At 53.9% G+C, this 18,052-nt stretch overlaps 2 protein-coding genes across 9 annotated transcripts; one reads left to right on the top strand and one right to left on the bottom strand.

Moving 5' to 3' along the window:
* Positions 1–84: 84 nt before the first annotated feature.
* Positions 85–13,534, bottom strand: ACD (ACD shelterin complex subunit and telomerase recruitment factor). 6 transcript variants are annotated; one of them, XM_072636071.1, is made up of 15 exons: positions 6,308–6,957; positions 4,546–5,213; positions 4,296–4,411; positions 3,490–3,615; positions 2,937–3,070; positions 2,744–2,840; positions 2,582–2,661; positions 2,424–2,476; positions 2,177–2,221; positions 1,718–1,872; positions 1,338–1,419; positions 1,128–1,241; positions 560–999; positions 332–423; positions 85–234 (listed from the first exon to the last, which is right to left on the bottom strand). In XM_072636071.1, exons 3-15 carry the CDS (start codon positions 4,308–4,310, stop codon positions 168–170), a joined length of 1,500 nt encoding a protein of 499 aa, XP_072492172.1. In that variant the 5' UTR covers positions 4,311–4,411; positions 4,546–5,213; positions 6,308–6,957; the 3' UTR covers positions 85–167. The 6 variants fall into 6 exon arrangements, 5 of the variants coding, with proteins under 5 accessions (XP_072492172.1, XP_072492171.1, XP_072492170.1 ...); XM_072636070.1 differs by lacking the exon at positions 2,424–2,476 and adding an exon at positions 1,967–2,001 and having other exon boundaries at positions 3,490–3,699; XM_072636069.1 differs by having other exon boundaries at positions 3,490–3,699.
* Positions 7,033–9,897, top strand: PARD6A (par-6 family cell polarity regulator alpha). Of its 3 annotated transcripts, none has more exons than XM_072636076.1 (3): positions 7,033–7,141; positions 7,943–8,165; positions 8,839–9,897. In XM_072636076.1, the coding sequence occupies exons 1-3, from the start codon at positions 7,139–7,141 to the stop codon at positions 9,612–9,614; spliced, it is 1,002 nt and encodes a 333-aa protein (XP_072492177.1). In that variant the 5' UTR covers positions 7,033–7,138; the 3' UTR covers positions 9,615–9,897. The 3 variants fall into 3 exon arrangements, with proteins under 3 accessions (XP_072492177.1, XP_072492175.1, XP_072492176.1); XM_072636074.1 differs by lacking the exon at positions 7,033–7,141 and adding an exon at positions 7,256–7,390; XM_072636075.1 differs by lacking the exon at positions 7,033–7,141 and adding an exon at positions 7,294–7,378.
* Positions 13,535–18,052: the final 4,518 nt, after the last annotated feature.

The following is an 18,052-nucleotide window of genomic DNA, read 5'->3' on the forward strand; positions in this document are numbered from 1 at the left end:
GGGCTGAGGGTAGGGGAACTAACTAACTTCCCCTCCCGCTCCACCCAAGGTACTTCCTCTGCCCCAAAAGGAAGAGACAAGAACTACAGTTCTGCTCTTTTTATTAACTCTGGCCCCCAAGGTGATGGGAACAGTAGAAGACAAGTGTCTGCAGCTTCTCTGACCTCTCACACCTCCACCAGGTCAGTGTCCATCAGTACCTGTCTGGCCCAGTCCAGGAGTGATGGGCGGAGTCTGTGAGGGAAGGGACAGAGGCTAGGCTTAGGGGTGCCAGGCTAGGACAGGAGCCCCTCCAGTGGAAGGCAAACAGGGAAGACTGGTAGACACTGACCTGGTAGCTACAACCTGGGAGCAGAGGCGGACGCAGGGCTCTGGGTAGTTGTACTGGAAGGGGGAGCCATCCAGGTGTCTCTCTGGAGGGACCTATAGGAAAAAGGAGCAAGGTAGGGGGAAAGGCCCCCTTCAAATTAAAGTCAACCAGTCCCAAGCCTCTCACCTCTCCAATTCCCTCCAGTACAGAGGGACAGAAGGTCTTCCCTTCCCCCACTCCTGTTCTCACCCTGGCTGAGGCTGGCGCTTCCCCTGAGCTGACACTGCCTGAAGGAGCACTCTCTGGAACCCAGAGGGTACTCTTGACCCTCTTGTTCATGAACTCCACGCTTGGCTTCCTGCTTCCTGGTCTGTCCTTACCGCCCCTGGCCCTGGCCCTGGTCAGCGCTCCAAGGGGCTGCTGCTGGCCCCCTATCCTGGGGATCCACTTGTCCCTAGAGGTACTGGCTGCTGTCGGCAGCGAGGGAAGGGCTGGAGGGAGCTCGTCCTGGGGTGGATCCTGGGGGCAGGAGGTCTGGTTACAAAAAGACCCACTACCCTGAAAGAACAGAGGTGACAGGTCGAGGGGCTCCCTGCACCCTGAAGAGGAAGATTCCTGGTCATTGGCGAAGTTATCCTTTAGTTGACTCGGGCTTCCCTCAGTTGAGATGGGTAAACAGTCCAGAGCCTCTAGAAATGACAGGAAAGAGAGAAGGAAGCCAGAGACAACATCGAGTCATGCTGGCCCCACCCCTACCCTGTGGCTCCAGCCAGATTGTCCTGGGACCCTTCCCACCTCACCCCTGCTCCTTACCTACCTACATAGGAAGAGGAGGAGGAAGAGGACTGTGTCAAGGATAGGGCTGGGAGTGACTGCCAGGGGTCTGTGGGGGTTCTCTCTAAACTCTGCAGTTCAGGGCTGTTTTCAGACACTGGGGCGGGGAAGACAAAGAAAGAAAAGACATGGGGTGAGCGATCCTGGGTCCCTAAGCCAGCTCGTTCTCCCCTCCCCCACAGGGACCCCTGACCTGCCCACAGATTCCGAAGGGTATTCTCCTCTTCTGGACTAATATGCAGCCTCAGGCCTGGAACAGTGAACACAGCTTCTCCCTGGGGGGGGGGGGGGGGGGGGGGGGGGAAGCAGTGAAAGGAGCAGGAGACTTTGATTTGATTTCAAATTTAGAGAAGTGACTTCCTCAGGCCAAAGTCTCTTCTCTTCTAACAAATGAGAATGGACAAGAGATGATCTCTACTGTTCCTTCCACCTCTACGTCTGGGGACATGAGACTCCTTTACTCCTGCCCACCCGCTCCTCCCATTAGGCCACAGCACCATTTTACACACACACACACACACACACACACACTCTCTCTCTCTCTCTCATATCCCCAACCCTCTCCAAACTGACCCGGGTCCTCCTTCGAGAGGCTTCCCATCGAGTAAGGGGCAGAGAACCCCTCTGGGAGCCCCCCAGCTCCAGGCAGCTCTGGGCCTGACAGCTTAGTAAGCTTCGTCGGTCTTCACACATCTCTTCCAGTAACTGGGACAATGCAGAACCTCGATCTGGGGGAGGATGAGTCTGAGTGAGGAAATGAAGACAAATCTTTCCCTTCTCCCTTCAGTCCATCCCCACCCCCACCAGGACTCCCAGGGGTACCTATGTTAGGGGGGCTCCTCTCCCTTTCATGGTGCCTGTAGGGACAGAGCAGAGAGCTGTGCCTTAGTGGGCCCTAGGACCCCATGCCCCCACAAAGCTTTCCTGTAGCTTAAGATGAGAGGGAGTCACTCCTGGGCCCCAAAGTCTCCCTCATAGCCCCTCCCACCTCCCCACTGCTGCCACACATTTCTCTTTCAAGCATGTACTCACTTTTTATACTCCTGAAGTTTTCTCTGAACAGCTGGGTCCCAGTTACTAAAGTGACAATGAGGATAGTTACTGGGGTTTCCCCTTCCTCCCTGGGCAATGAGGGTCAGTGTAGGGAACAGAGAAACTAGGAGGAGAAGGGAGGGTTAGGGCCCTGAAGCACAGGATAGGGATGGGACAAGGGCTTGGCTCGGGAAGATGGTCTAAGGATTACAGACCCACTAGGTCAGAGGAGGGGAGCTTCACACACCCCAAAAGTGTCTCCAAGTAGAGGCCAGACTGAAATAAAAGGATCGGGAGCTCCTTGAAAAAAGAGGGAAGGCATCAATGAAGGAAATCGGTGTAGGGGAGAGAGAAGGGTGTGGGAGGGGCGGGGGACTCCGGAAAGGGAAGGAGGGGCCCTCTCACCAGCTGGTCACGCCCTCCCTTGGCAGCTCCGTGGGCAGCAGGATGAAGCGATACACCCAAAGACAGAACTGCCCATTACCCTGAGCAGGGTGGAGAGAAGAGTCAGGCAGAGCTGCAGCCCTTTGCCCACCCCTGCCCAGGGGTCCCCCGGCCCCCACTCACCGCAGGAGTCTGGGCCACCTCTTGGACAGACACCCTGAAGTCCTGCAGGAGAAGCAGCCGGCCCACTGTCCTCCTAAAACCAAAGTGCTTCTCCTCCCTGCAAGGGTCTCCACATGAGCCCACCCCTCCCCAGCACCCCCAAGGCTCCCCAGGTGACCCCAACCCCTCAGCCCCTCCGGCCAGGGCCCCTCACCAGGCAGCCTTGTTCAGGGCCTCGGGGGTCACCAGGCAATGCACGCTGTGGGTGCCATCTGTCACCAGCAGTACAGCAGCGGCCTCTCCATCAAGCAGCTCCAGGCTCTCTCCAGGCTTGGCTTCCTCAATCACCTGCAGAGGTGGCCCAGGGTCTCCGAGGCTCCGCCCCCACACAGGTGAGCCCGCCCATTCTCCCCGTGATCATAACCCTTCTCCAATAGGCTTCTTTCTAGGCTGGGATGGCCACGCCCCCAACATATGATCCCACCCTAGCCCAGTGCACAGCCACGCCCCCAACATATGATCCCACCCTAGCCCAGTGTACGGCGACACCCCCAAGATGCGGCCTACCCCTCCCCCCCACCTCTCTTATCACAAGACCACGCCCCTCGCTCAAAGGCTTGGAACGCCTCCTCTTCTAACATCGCTCGCCCTACTGGCCACGCCCCTCACCCAATGGCTCCGCCTCTAACCTGGAGAGCCTAACCACACCCTTTAACCCCAGGCTTCACCTTTGGCGTCCGCCACGCCCCTCTCTGCACCCTCCTTACCTCCAGCAGCTGCCCGAGCCCCTCTCTCTTCCCCTCCAGCCCCAGGTCCTCTCCAGGCTCCAGCCCGAGGAGTAGATCCCGGATCCAGGGCTGCAGGACAGGCTTCCACGACGTCGCCATGGCCACCTGCGCCCGGGCCAGAGGCGAGGGACGCGCGTTATTTCCCGCCGCCCTGACTGACCTCTGTCTCCGGAAGAGGAAACCGCTGGGCTGGGCGGGGAAGTACTAACCTTAGTCCAAGTCCCGCCTCCGGCCCCGCCCCCTGAGACTCGGGCGGCCGCGTGCGCGTGCGCGGCGTCGGGCGTGTGTCCGCAGGGGCTCGCGCCGTCCTGCCTGCGGCTATTTACCCCATTTCACCTCTACAGCGACTCCGTGTTCCCTCCCGCTTCTCCCGTCTGACACCCTCATCACCCCCACACCCGGACTGCAGCAAAAACTGCTGGTGGGTCTCCCCGCTCCCCTGCAACCTCCCTGCACCAGAGGGAGTAGGACCTGAAGTGCAGGTCGGGTCACGTGACGCGCACCCCTCCCCCGCTCGGTACCATCGCGTGGCTTCCTATCGCAGCCTGGAGCGAATGTCCTACGCGCGGCCGTTCCCCGCCGCCTCCCACCCAGCCAGCCGGCCTGCTCCCTCCCGTGACCCTGGCCTTCCGGCAGTCGGGGCCCAGGGCGCTCCCTATGGCCTGTGGGCGTTGTCTCTGGCCATCCCTCCTCCGCCCGGGACTGCCGACCTCCCTGCCTTCCCTTAAGTCCCAGCCGAGACCCCCCTTCTACAGGAGTCTCCCCAGCCCTCCTCTGATAATTACCCATTTATCCCACATGGAGCTGGTTTGTATGTTATCCCCTCCGTCGGATGGTAAGCTGCTTGAGGACAGGAACTGTCTTTTGCCTCTTTCTCTATCTCCAGAGCTTGGCACAGTGCCTGGCACATGGGACACAGTTAATACGTGTTTACTGATTTCTGTAGTGTTTTTTGAAGTTTTATATTTTAATTTTCCACTTACACATAAAAACAATTTTCAACATTTTAGAGAGTTTTGAGTTCCAAATTCTCACCTTCCCTCAGCCCTCTTTGAGAAGGCAAGCAATTTAATAGAGATTATATGTGTGCAGCCATGAAAAACATTGCCATATGATGTTACAAAACGCAGACCAAAAGGACGCTTTAAAATAAAGTATGCTTCATCTACATTCAAACTTCATCAATCTGTCTCTGAAGGAGGATAGTATTTTTCATCATAAGTCCTTTGGAACTGTCTTGGTTCATTGTATTAAGAATAGCTAGGTCATTCATAATGGGTTGTGATACAATGTGATACGCTGCTACTGTATCCAAAGTTCTGCTTTCTGTTCACTTCACTTTGCATCAGTTCATATAAATCTTCCCAGGTTTTTTGGAACCCATGCTGCTCATCGTTTCTTACAGCACAAGAGTATTCCATCACAGTCATATATCATAATGTGTTCAGCCATTTCCCAATTGATGGGCATCCCCTCAGCTTCCAATTCTTTACCGCCACAAAAAGAGCTGCCAGAAATATTTTTATGCACATGGGTCCTTTTCCCTTTTCTTTGATCTCTCTGAGATGAGGCAGCTGGATGGTGAAGTGGATAGAGTGCCGCCTGGAGTCAGTTCAAATCCATCTTCAGATACCTACTAGGCTGTGTGACCCTGGGCAAGTCACTTCACCCTGTTTGCCTCAGTTCCTCATCTGTAAAATGAGCTGGAGAAGGAAATGGCAAATTACTGCAACATCTTTGCCAAGAGAGCTCCAAATGGGGTCACGAAATGTTGGACACAACTGAAAAGACTGAACAACACGCTAACTGTGTGACCCTGGGCAAATCACTTAATCTCTGTCTCAGGGTCTTCATCTATAAAATGGAGGTAATAATAGCACCTCCTTCCCAGAGTTGTGGGCATCAAATGAGATAATTATCATAAAATGCCTGGCATATAGTAAATGCTACATAAATGTTAGCTGATATTATTACTTGGAGTGAGAAGGCTCCAGTTCAAATGCTAGTTCTTCTACTTATGCAACTTAACACTGTGCAACCCTGGACAACTTTGTCTGTCTGTGTCTGTTTCTCCATCCATCAAAAGAAGGAGTTTCTAAGAGTTCAGCTTCTTCTAGCTCTATACCCTGTTTCCCAAATGTTTGGAAGGGGATGGTCCTCCTGTGGATATAGAAATGCTGTTTTTAAAGAACTCTGTCTCATGACTTAAAGCAGCATTTTCCTAGACTCCTCTGGCCTTTTTTTGTGTGTGATGTCCGACAGAAGTCATAAATAAACGAGTCTGAAGGGCTGCTGGGGAGGAACGGAGTGCCCTCGGAAAATGATGGAGCAAAATAAAGCTTATTTTTAGCTCCCTGAATAATAAGCATCTTAATACATGCATGATTTAATATTTTAGAGGGGAAATAGTGCTAGCATGAAAAATGTGCCAGGAAACCTCTATTTACTTGGAGCACTTTGTAGAGAAGTGATCAGTCAGTCATAGGTAGAACTGACCGGCCATGAGGGTGGGATTGGCATGACAGAGGTATAAGGCATGGTCCCTACCTATGGGGATAACAACTTAGCCGGCAACTGCAGCTAAAGAAATTCCCTGCAGCCTAATTTGTAGAGGGGTGAAAGGCAGCCCTACTTTAAGGTAAATATTGGGTCAAACGGGAGGGGGAGAGAGAGAGACACGCACACAGAGAATGCAGCTCCATTTGTTAAGATCATAGATACAGAGTTGGAATGGACCCCAGATGTTTATGCTAGCCACCACCCCATTTTCCAGATAAGGAAAAGGTCAATGACTTACCTAAGGTAACACAATATGCAGGAAGCAGGTCCCGGGAGCTCTGCTTTGGAGAACCCTCCTCCAACCAGCTTCCTTCATCATGAAGACTTTCGCCATCCCTCCGCTGGTACACACGCCCTCCTTGGACCTCATAAACCACTTTGTTTTGCGCCTCCCTAATTAGACGGCTATTTTGTTTATTGTGGCTATCTTTGTGCCTTAACGTCGGCACTCCCCGGTGAGGTGCCCATTCCATAGATGGGAAAACTGAAAGAAAATGACCGGCCCACAGCTAGCAAGATTGAAACCGGGGTGTCTCGGGATTAGGTGTAGGGCCCACTCCACCGTACCCCCCAGGAGGCCATTAGCCCCCAACGGGCAGGGACCTCGGTATTCTCTAGACTATTTCTGCCAACGCCCACAGCAGGGGTTTAATCAGGGTTTCTTGGATGAAAGAGTACAGGAGACCGCAGGGACTGCCCTGCGGGGCGGGGTAGGGATGCGGAGGGCTGCCCAGGGCGCCTCCGCTGGGGGGGGGCCGCATCCTTGGGTCGGGGGTCGGGGCGTCGGGTCGTGGCCACGATGTATTTCCCAGCCCGACTCTGCCCCCGGGAGGAAGCGGGGCCCCAGGCTCGGGAGGGGAAGCGACGAGTAATGACAGGGACGCAGGAGCCCCGCGGGGCGGGGAGGGAGGCGGGGCGGGGCGCACGGGCACACCCCCCGCGTGAGCACGCCCGCGCGGACAGGGCCGCCGGTCCTCCCCTCCCACCCTCAGTTACCTAGGGAACGTCGTCTCAGCGTTCCCTCCGCGCGGCGTGCAGAGGCCTCCCCCTCCCCCACGCAGATGACGTCATGGTCGGTACCCACCTCCCCCCAGTATCGGGGCGGGCGGCTCTTGGACAGCGCGGACGAGGGAGGGGAGCGGGGAGGGGGCGGGGCGGGCACTGCTGCAGGGCGCGGGCGGGGGGAGCCGGGGAGGGGCCGGGCTGTGCACCTGCGCCGCTTCGGCCTCAGCCCTGGCCCGGCCGGCCCGGCCCAGCCATGGCCAGGCCCCAGCGGACCCCGGCGCGGAGCCCCGACAGCATCATCGAGGTGAAGAGCAAAGTAAGGGCCCCGGCCCCGTGCCCCTCCCCCCGCCCCGCCTGCGTCCCGGCTCCCCTGCTCTGTCCCGGCTCCGCCCGCGGCCCCGCTCCTTGTCCTCCCATCTCTGGCTGTCCCTCCGCCTGGCGCCCCGCCGGGCACCGCGGCTCTGCCCCCGCACACACAGCCGGTCCTCGGGGAGCAGGGGGGCACCGCAGCTCTGCCCCCGCACACAGCCGGTCCTCGGGTGCAGGGGGGCACCGCGGCTTTGCTCCCGCACACAGCCGGTCCTCGGGGTGCAGGGGGACCCCCCGCCGGCCCCACGCATTCCGCGCCAGCCCCTCCTGAACGGGCACAGCGCTGCAGTCTCCTCTCCCGAGCTCACCCCTGGAGCTCTCAAGGTCCCCTCTCAGGGTAGGGGATACTGGCTGGGGTCTGACGGTCCGTGTGTGCGCGTGTGTGTAGGGGACCCGGGGGGGGGGGGGGTTCTGCCCATCGAGATGGCTCAGGCGACCGCCAAGGACGGGCAGGGGCCTGACTCATTCCTGTCCCCTGCCCCCCATGTTCCCCCCGCAGTTCGATGCTGAGTTCCGGCGCTTCGCCCTGCCCCGAGCCTCGGTGGGAGGGTTCCAGGAGTTCTCCAGGCTGCTCCGGGCCGTGCACCAGATTCCGGGCCTGGATGTGCTGCTGGGCTACACGGACGTGCACGGGGATTTGCTACCCCTCACCAACGATGACAACCTGCACCGGGCGCTGGCGAGCGCCCACCCGCCTCTCCGCCTGCTGGTGCAGAAGAGGGGTGAGAGGCCTGCGCGGGGGGAGGGGGCTTCTGGCTCAGCAGAGACAGGGCTGGAAGGCAGCACATGGGGCACTCTCTCCCACACGCACTGGAGCTCACTGGATTTGGGTGCAAAAAATCCTGTGCATTGTCTGGACCAACTCTGTCATTTTACACATAGGGGAAACTAAGGCTCAGAGAAGGGAAGGGACTTGCCACAGGTCACACTGGTAAGGAGTAGCAGAGCCAGGATTTGAGCCCAAATCCAGGGCTCTTTGTACTGCACCCACCACACTGCTGGGTCCTGCTGTTCCCCAGTAGGGTTCTTGACTCTGCTACTGCGTGTGACTTCCTGGGCCTTGCTGGGGAGCAGCACCACAGGAAAGCACACCCCACTAGGCAACTGTTGTGTCACCATCTGGGGAGGGGGGACCTGCAGAGAAAGGCTGGGCAAAGCGAGGTGGGCGCTACACTGGGGAGGAGGGGAAGAAGAGTGTATGGGCCCCCACTGGCGGGGCTACCTGGATAACCAGGCAGAAAGGATATCCTCCCCAGGGATGAGCCAAGGGCCCCCACATCCTTTAGAGGCCTAGAGGCAAGTACTAGGAAAGCCTGGGGACCCGGAGCACAATTCTAGAATTAGAAGCTGGGCTGCCAAAGGGACAATACTGAGCTCTACTCCATCCCACAGCAGAAGCGGATCCCACGGGCATGGCCTTTACCTCCAACTCCTTGCAGCGCCGAAAGAAGGGGCTGCTCCTCCGACCTGCAGCCCCTCACCGGACCCGCCCCCCACTACTCATCAGCCTTCCCCAGGACTTCCGCCAGATCTCCTCTGTCATTGATGTGGACCTGCTGCCTGAGAGCCACCGGCGTGTGAAGTTACACAAGCATGGCTCAGACCGCCCACTGGGCTTCTACATCCGAGATGGCGTTAGTGTCCGAGTGGCACCCCAAGGCCTGGAGAAGGTGCCTGGCATCTTCATCTCCCGCCTGGTCCGGGGAGGCCTGGCAGAGAGCACTGGGCTCCTGGCAGTCAGTGATGAAATCCTTGAGGTCAATGGCATTGATGTGGCTGGCAAGTCACTGGACCAGGTGACAGACATGATGGTGGCCAACAGCCACAACCTCATCGTCACCGTCAAGCCTGCCAACCAACGCAACAACGTGGTTCGGGCTGGGGCAGGCCGACCTCCAGGAGCTCTGCCTGCTGCCCCCCTCCCTCCTGCGGAAGTTCCCGAACCAGACAGTGATGAGGACAGTGACCTGGTCATTGAGAGCCACAGGTTGCCTGGCTACCTCCCTCCTTGCCCTAATGGGGTGCCTCTGGCCCCTTCCCAACGGGACTTGCGCCCTAGTCGCTCGCTGCCTGGCTCTCGAGGATCCTTACAGTCACTGGACAGTCAGGATGGGGCCAGCCCTGCCCGGGGGGGCAGTCTAAGGGAAGAGGGCAGTGGTATTACCCTATAGTCTGGGATTTGGCCAGCTGGACCCTGAGGGCTACTGTCCTCCTAGCCTCTGCCTGGGCCAAGGTGAGACATGGGAGAAGAGCAACTCCTGACCTCGATTCCCCAAGGTGCCCCTGCTCTGTCTCCTTCCTGGAGAGGGTGGGCTTCCCTGCCCTCTTCCCTTGCCCCAGGCCTCTCCCTCTCAGTGGGCAGCCAGTTGGGGAGCTGCCTTTTCAGGAGCTGAGGCAGTGCCTTTGCTCACTTGCCCCTCCCCATCTATGAAATATTAAAGCTTTTCTAGAAAACCCTGGCCCTTCTCTGCTATGGGGGAGCTTTCTGGGGGGCTTGGATCACTTCCCTGGTGGGAATCACAGCTGGCTCAGGGAGAGGAAGGGGAAGGAGTCAGGATCTCTGGTAGCCTCTCCTCCTGGCCCTCTGAGCTGCCAAGGCTCCTGAGCTTTGGGTCCAGCAACAAAAGCTGTTCTTCTGTTGCCCTCCACCTAAGCTCGCTGATACAGCTGACAGAGCCCATCTCCATGCCTCCATCCACTTGGCTTGCATTTCTAGAGAAGCATGGGAGAGATGGGAGTCTTAAATTGGGAAGGCGTCAGAAATAAGGAATTATACTGGCGTGACTGCTTATGTGAAAAAATGGTTAATTTAAAAACAGAAAAATACTCTTAACAGCAGATCCCTGGGCCTGTTCCTTCTGCTGCCCCGGGCTAGGGGGAAGGCGGGGAGGGGGTTACCATCATGCCTTGGGCCAGGGTCACAAGTGCCTTCACTTCCAGGAGCCTGACAGCTCCAGCCCTGGGGGCCTCGAGGCACTGGGGTGTCTAGTGGCCTTCCTGGGAGCCAGAGGGGAAGCGCTCAGGAATCCATCTTGATAAAGACTTTGGATCGGGAGAAGATCTTCAGGGCCTCCTCCACCTGGGAAAGCTTCTTCTCTAGCTCAGCCTTGTGGTTCTGGGCTCGAAGGGAATCTGCTCTGGAAGGCAGCAGCACCAGCTCTCGGAGCAGCTCTTGTTGACCTGAAGAAGGAAAGGGTGAGGGGCACATAGGTCCAGCTCTCTTCTTGCGGGCTAGGACCCCAGGATTCAGTATAACTCAGAAAATATTTCTCCAGCACTGACTCTGTGTATGACCCCATACATGGATGCTGGTTAGCAATACTGCAATCAGCAAGGAATGGGTCTCGCAGGAACTGAGGATCCTTGGGGGAGGAAAGATAGTTATCTGGCTCCAATCTGTTTCCTCACCCCATCCCTACGGCCCTGCCTAGTCCCCCAGACTGTAACTGGCCTGGACACTCACTCTGGAGAAGGGAGTTCAAGGTATCCAGGCGCTGGCTCTCAGGCATCATGGTATGGCCTGGGGGTATTTCAGGGTCAGGCTGGTTCCTCTGACGCTCCTCAGCTTCCCGGCGCCACAGATCTTTACGTTCTACCAGGCTACCAAAAGGTAGAGTGAATGTCTGCACTGGCCCCAAATGCCCAGATCAGACCCAACTGCTTCCCTCAGTCATTCATGAAGGTGGAGTGGAGGACTGGGGGCCCTGCCTCCCTACAGTGGACACTGGGTCTGCTCTCTGTCCCCTTCCCTGACAGAAGCTGAAATCCCTGATGGGGCTGGCAGAAATAGGGCATAGAAAAGAGATGAGTGAGGACCTACTAGAGAGGCACCTGGCCCTTCTGCCTGGCATTGTATTCCTCCTGGGCCTGCCGCTGCTGCTCCTGTACCTTGGCTAGACACTGGACAGAGCGTGAGCGCCGCCGAGGAGCCACTTTGGCTGTACGGGCATTATGGGTGATGAAGTCCACAGCTGGAGTCTGATCCTACAGGACAGAGGAACAGAATGGAGGGTGGGATTCTTGGGGCTGCAGCAGGAAAGACTTGAGAGAGAGGGACAGCCATACTGCTATTTCCTTCTTTCTACCCCCAGCATGCCCTGCAGATGGATCACCTTGGCATCAGTGCCTGGGGGCTGGGACCCATCAGTCCTGGGCAAAGCCAGGCCTGCAGAAGCCACACGACGAGGATGCACCCCAGGTCCACAGCAGGAATATGCTCGAAGGAATGCCGGCATCTCTGGTCCAGAGGTGGCAGATGCCTCCTGGGAAAAGCAGAAGGACTCAATGAGACCAGCTCTGAAGCTAAGCCCCCCTGCAGCCCTTGGTCCTGAGTCCAGTCAGCTAGGCAGAGAAGGTGGTCAGATGCTGGCCAGGCAGGGTCTGGAGGCCTGGGGTACCTGCAGCTTGACTTTCAGCCGAGATTCGACTTTGTCATACTTGGGCGATCTCCACAGGGCCTTGAGAGGCTTTGGCCGGCTGTGGTCTGGTCCCTTCTCCTGTTCCTGGCACCGCTTCTGGATCTCCCGGATCCGCCTTATGTTCTCCTTCTCGTGGTCTTTCAGGTCTTTCTCTGGGGATCAGGGAGACACTGCCAGGCCTGCTCCAGGGGCACAGAGGCCTGAACTCTGAACTCCTGGACATTTCATAAGTTCTCATAGGTCTTTTAAATTGGAAGGAAGGCTGGACATCATCTTGTCCAACCCTCTTTCCTTTTGAAAGAGGAAGCTAAGGCCCCACCAGGTGCCTTGTCCAGCACCAAATAGGTGGCAATGTAAGATGCCCATGTCCTGTGGCACCAAATATACTGCCTCTCACTAGGGAGGTCCCTGAGGCAACTAACGCTGAGGGATTTGCCCAAAGTTACAGAGAGTTGGCCATAGCCCCTTGTCTCCTATCTTTCTAGTCTAGTGTCTTTTGTGGTTCTAGTCCTGGGGGGGGGGGGGGGGGGGTGAGTGGGTCTATCATGGTCTTCATCCTAGGGTCTTCCTGGCTTCCCATCCCATTCCTCAAAGCCTGAGGCAGGTGACAGTGGGTGAAGGGAAGCTTCGTTGGTGCTGGCCCAGGCTGCTGCTCTTAGCACTTACTCTTGGGCAAGGGCTCCCTGCCCAGAGAGACCTCCTGGAACTGCAGCAGAACACCCACCAGGCCCTGCTGGGATGCAGGACGGATTCGAGGGGCAGGCTGGTCCAGGGGGGCACCTTGCCAGGGAGGCTCCAGGCTGAATTTCCGAGCACTTTCTTCAAGTCCCTGGGCTGGAAGCAAGCAGGAGGGGGAGGTGCTAGAACATTCAGAACTCCCAGGTATAGAGAGCTCTTTGAGGACTGGAAAGCACTTTGGGAAACACGGGCATAAAAACCATAATTCTACATGATCCCATCTACATTATGTCATCATCCACTTTGCTGTTTTTAATTTATTTTTTCCAATTCCATTTAAAGCAATTTAAAAATGTTTTTAAATTTTGAGTTCCAAATTCTCTCCCTTCCCTTTCCCCTTCTTGAGGAGCCAAGAGATTTGATACAAATTATACATATTTCCATATTACTTATGTTGCAAAATAGCATACACTTTATCAATAAAAGGAAGCTCGGATTTGTGACCCACTCCAGCTTTGGGGCCAGAACGGAACCCAGCCGCTGATGGGAGTGTTGGGCGGTGCCCGCCGCCAGGTGCACCGGACATCCTCCCCATTCCACCAAGCAGCCCACTCTGCGTCCTGCTGCGGCCGCTCACCTGTGCCTGGGCGCTTGTAGTAGTCGGGGAACAGGGTGGGGTCGGGGGGGATGGGGCCCGAGATCTTGGAGGGTCCCTCGCACATGGCGTGGGCTCCGGCGGCTACAAGAGAACAGGGGTCTAGCACCAGCCCCGCCCCCCTCCCCCCATCCGCCCCGCCCCCCGCAGAAGGTCCGGACCCCCTCACCGCCCTCCGCCCCTCCCCGACGCCCTCATCCTTCCTTCGGGGTCACAAGTGCCCCGCCCTCGTACCATCCAGTCTCTGTCCAAGTCCTAGGCTTTGGCAGCACAGGGGCCCACCAGGAGTTGGCGTCGCCCAGCAACACCAGCTTCCTGTTTGGGGGAGGGAAATCCCCGGAGAACGATGCATCCTGGGATTTGTAGTTCACAGGATTCGGAGCGCTTCTGGCCCACTACCCTTCCCCCATCTCTGCTAACAATAGCTAACAATTCTTCTGCGGCCACCACGAGCCATGAGGTCTGAAGGACTGAACAGGATCAACAACCTTGCCAGGCAGGTGCTGTTATCACATTTTACAGAGGAGGAAACTGAGGCACAGAGACTTGCTCAAGGTCACCCAGCCACTTAGTGTCCAAGGTTACACTGGAATTCAGGTCTCCCTAACTCCAGCCCAACGCTGTCCACTGCAGCACCTAGCTGTCCCTGTTATAGATGGGGAAAGTGAGGTCCAGAGAGAGGAAGTGGCTTGCGCAGGCTCGCCCAGGGGCTCACTGTTTGTTGGCTATTTAGTTAATTTTCAGAACTGCCTTCTTTTAAGTTTTATTGATACCTTTTGCTGGTGGCATTAGGGACACCCCAGGATAGTTACTCCGTGTTTAATGTATTCTGTTGGTCTATATCCACTTAAAACCCTAGTTCTCTTTTTGTTGGCTTTTTGGAGTTCTTTGGTTCTTTAATCCCCACTGATGCATTTATTTTTTCCCTCATCTTATCTAGGACACAATTAGTCCAAAGGAAAGGTGTGCTGAATGAAAGGGCATAGTAATGTCAACTGGACCAGAACTCGTCTCTAACCTGACTGGAGCTGGACCAACAGAGCAGGCTAGAGACAAAAGCCTGAGGACACAAAACAGAAGTTTAATTAATTTCAGAGTAAGGAAAATGACATATGCATAGATAAGCCTTGCCTCCTAAGAAGGAGGGTTTTGCTGGAGCAAAGGCGGGACTTATATACATCCTGGGGGGGGTCCATGACAATCAATTTTAGGTCTTGGGTTACTGTTCCCAAAGGTCCTGTGAGATCAGTCATTGTCTCAAGTCTTGGTTGTGGTCACACTGCAGAGCACAGAACCAGAGTTCTATGATGGGAAGAGGATTGAAGCATCTGTCAGTGACAAACAGGGATTGTGACTGTCATGGATGGCCCTGGGAAACAGGGGGAGTGAAACCTGGCGCAATATGCTGTGTCAGAGAGTGATATCATCCTGAGTGCAAAGGACAGTGTTATGCCAAGCTCAGGACCCAGGTGCTTGCTGGGCCTTAGTTCTGGAAAACAGGGTACTCCAAAATATTGTGACAGTAAGTAATGAAATGGCAATAGACTCTCCCCTCCACAGACCTGGCGTCCACTGTCCTACAGACACACACACTACAGGTAGCTAGAGTGGGCACATGTAGAGACCACACTTACAAATGAGAGATACAAACATAGAGTATAGGTATGACTGGCACACCTGGGAGCCAGGGCACAAACTGGGGAAGGGACAATTCATACTTCTAACTTGTCTGGTGAGACTGGTCTGCAGACATCATCTTCTGCCTCCAAATTGTCCAACTTTGTGGTTTGGGTCTTGTAATTGCAGATATGCACTTGAGGCTGTCTTGTCGGTACTGTTCTACACATTCTTTCCTGGTCTTCATCTCTTTAGGGCCACCTCCACACTGACTATGATGGTCATTTCCGCCTCTTGTCTGCTAAGGTATGAAGGCTGGAAACTCTCCCTGATAAAAGCAGGTTGACAGCTCTTTTTCATTTTTCCTTCTATCCTCACAGAAGGGTAACACAAACCTGGCAGAGGGCCCTGGGCTAAGAATGGGGTTTAGAAAAGTACGTATGGCATAGGACATAGCTGAGCTGGTTAACCATAGAATATGAAAGGGAAGACAAGGAAGCCAGAGCAGGCTGATGTACTGGGAAATAAGGAAAAGGGTAGAGTGACTGCAGGTCTCAATGAGAGGAAAAAAAAATATATATGCATATATATGTATGTGTATGAGGAGTAAAGCAGAAGCAGACATGGTAGGATAAGAGGAAGGGAAAGAAGTGTACCAGGTACTATACTTAGTGCCTTACACACATTATCTGAACCCAAATGCCCAGACCAGACCCAGTGGCCTCCCTCAGCCATTCACAAAATATTATCTTCATATATAATAACCCTGAGAGGTAGGTCTTGTTACTATCTCTATTTTGCAGATGAGGCAGCTGAGTCAGAGGTGAAAAGACTTGCCCATCATTACACAGCTAGTGAGAATCTGAGGCTGGATTTGAACTCAGAACTTCTTGACTCCATGCCTAGTGCTCTAATCACTGGTGCCATCTTGCTACATCTAAGACAGGATATAAAAATGGAATTTTCAGAATTCTGGATCAGGAAGGTCCAACAGTTGTGGGTATGATGATGATTTGTGATTTCCATGGAATGAAGGTACTCATCATGGAGCTGAGGATGAGCCCTTTGTTTAGAAGTAAGATTACAGCCCTCTGTTCCAGGCAGTTATCTCACTTAGAGTTAGACATTCCCAAAATCCTCTCTGGTTCAGCATGAAAGTTAGTTTGAACCAGAACAAAAGGTAAGCTTAAGGAAACAGGAACATTTTTCTCCACTCACGTAGTCTGGATTTGGCCTTTATTGCACCAATTCAAAAAATGAGCAAAAACAAAAAACACAGCCACAAAACTCCCATTGTTTTAGTGATATTTTTGACCAGCATAAAACCTGTCTCCATACTTTTAAGGGCTGGTAAAGGGTCCCTTGAACTTGTCTTTTTTTCCAAAAACACAGGACCCAGACCATGCAGGAATCCCTGAATGTGTCAAAGATGAAGGCACCCAGCTGATATAATTTGTTGTTTGCATCCCAAGCTGGATCCCCTGTGTGTTCTTGGGAGTCAAGACAGGTACCAGGCCGTCTGGACCAGACTGGGACATACTTGTGCAGCTGAGGTCCTTTGCAGATAAGCGGACCCTCCTATCTTCATAGTCCAGTAGTTCTCAAAAGAAAAGAATGCAAATTTTGCCCTGGCCCTGGTTCTTGAGGAGGGGCTACTTCATCTTTCCCCTCTCACCCCAAGCTCCTTCCTGTTTTCTCCTCCTCTTTTTTTTTGCTGTCATAAACGTGCAAACTTCTGTAAGGACTGTGAACTCTTTGGGTTCCACATACATGCTCGTTTCTCTTGTAATCAATGTGGTTTTCACAGTCTCGTAATGTTGTGATTGTCCATTGATGGTATGTGTGTGTTAGACCAGTCTTCTTCCAGTATTCTCCTCCCCAACCCTGAACTGTGTCTTGTAACAAAAACATTGAAACAAAATCAAACAAGTGACCAAATTGTACCTCAGGTGTTTGCAGCATTAAGCGCCCTTGGTTCCCCAGGTTATATTTACTTCCATCTGAGTCAGGTGTAAAATGAGCAGGTTGGAATAGTTAGTCTCTCAGGCCTCTTCCAGCTCTGGGTCCCAGGTCCTATTATTCATTCAATTCATACAAGTCTTCCTAGGTTTCCTTGAATACCTCCTATTGATCTCATAACACAATAGCATTCTATTACATTTAATAAACTATAATTTTCCTAATCAATGGCCACCCACAGTTTTCTAGGTGTTTGGGGGTTTTTTTTGTTATCACACCAAAAATAAGCTCCTCTGAATATTTTTGTATATTTGAGGCCTTTCTGTTCCTGAGTTCCTGGGCTGCCAGGATCAAATCATCTCAACAGCTTAGTCTTTTCTCACATAGTTCCAATTTCCCCCCCAAATATTCAAACTGATTCAAGCTCCTTCAAGAATTTATGGGTGACCTAAAACATCCCCAAAGGATTCTTGAGGCAAAATGCCATCCACATCCAGAGAAAGAGCTATGGAGTCGGAATGCAGAATGAAGCAGACTCTTCTCTCTTATGTTTTGTTTTATTTTTTTCTCACAGTTTCTCCCATTCATTTTAATTCTTCTATGCAACATGACTAATGTGAAAACATGGTTAATAAGAATGCATGTGTAGAGCCCATATAAGATTGCAAGCCATCTCGGGGAGGGGGAGGGAGAGAAAATTTAAGACTTATGGAAGTGATTGTTGAAAACTGAAAACAAATTAATTAAATTTTTTAAAATAATAACAAAGAATTGATTGGTGTGCCCTCCAGCAGAACTGTTTCTTTTGTTGTTCAGTTATTTCAGTTGTGTCTGCCCCCATTTGGGGCTTTGCCATTTCCTTCTCCAGCTCATTCTACTGAGGAAACTGAGGCCAACAGGGTTAAGTGACTTGCCCAGGGTCACACAGCTAGGAAGTATCTGAGACTGGATTTGAACTCAGGAAGATGAGTCTTCCTGACTCCAGGTCTGGTACTCTACACACTGTGGTACCACCTTGCTGTTTCTAGTCTTTTATACTGTTTGCCAATTTAATGGATTTGGGGGTCCTGGCACCTGTTACTTCAACCAGGTGACACAGGGTATGGAGGGCTGGACCTGGAATCAGGAAGAACTCAGACCAAACCCTGTCACAGACATTTAATCGATAGGTTACTCTGGGCAAGTCTTTTTACCCCAGTGAGACTCAGTTTCCTCATCTGCAAAATAAGTATCTGGATTAAATAACCTTTAAGAGCCCTACCAGCTCCAGCAGGCTGTGCTC

The sequence above is a fragment of the Notamacropus eugenii genome, chromosome 1 (assembly GCF_028372415.1).
Source record: "Notamacropus eugenii isolate mMacEug1 chromosome 1, mMacEug1.pri_v2, whole genome shotgun sequence".
NCBI classification, from domain to species: Eukaryota; Metazoa; Chordata; class Mammalia; order Diprotodontia; family Macropodidae; genus Notamacropus; species Notamacropus eugenii.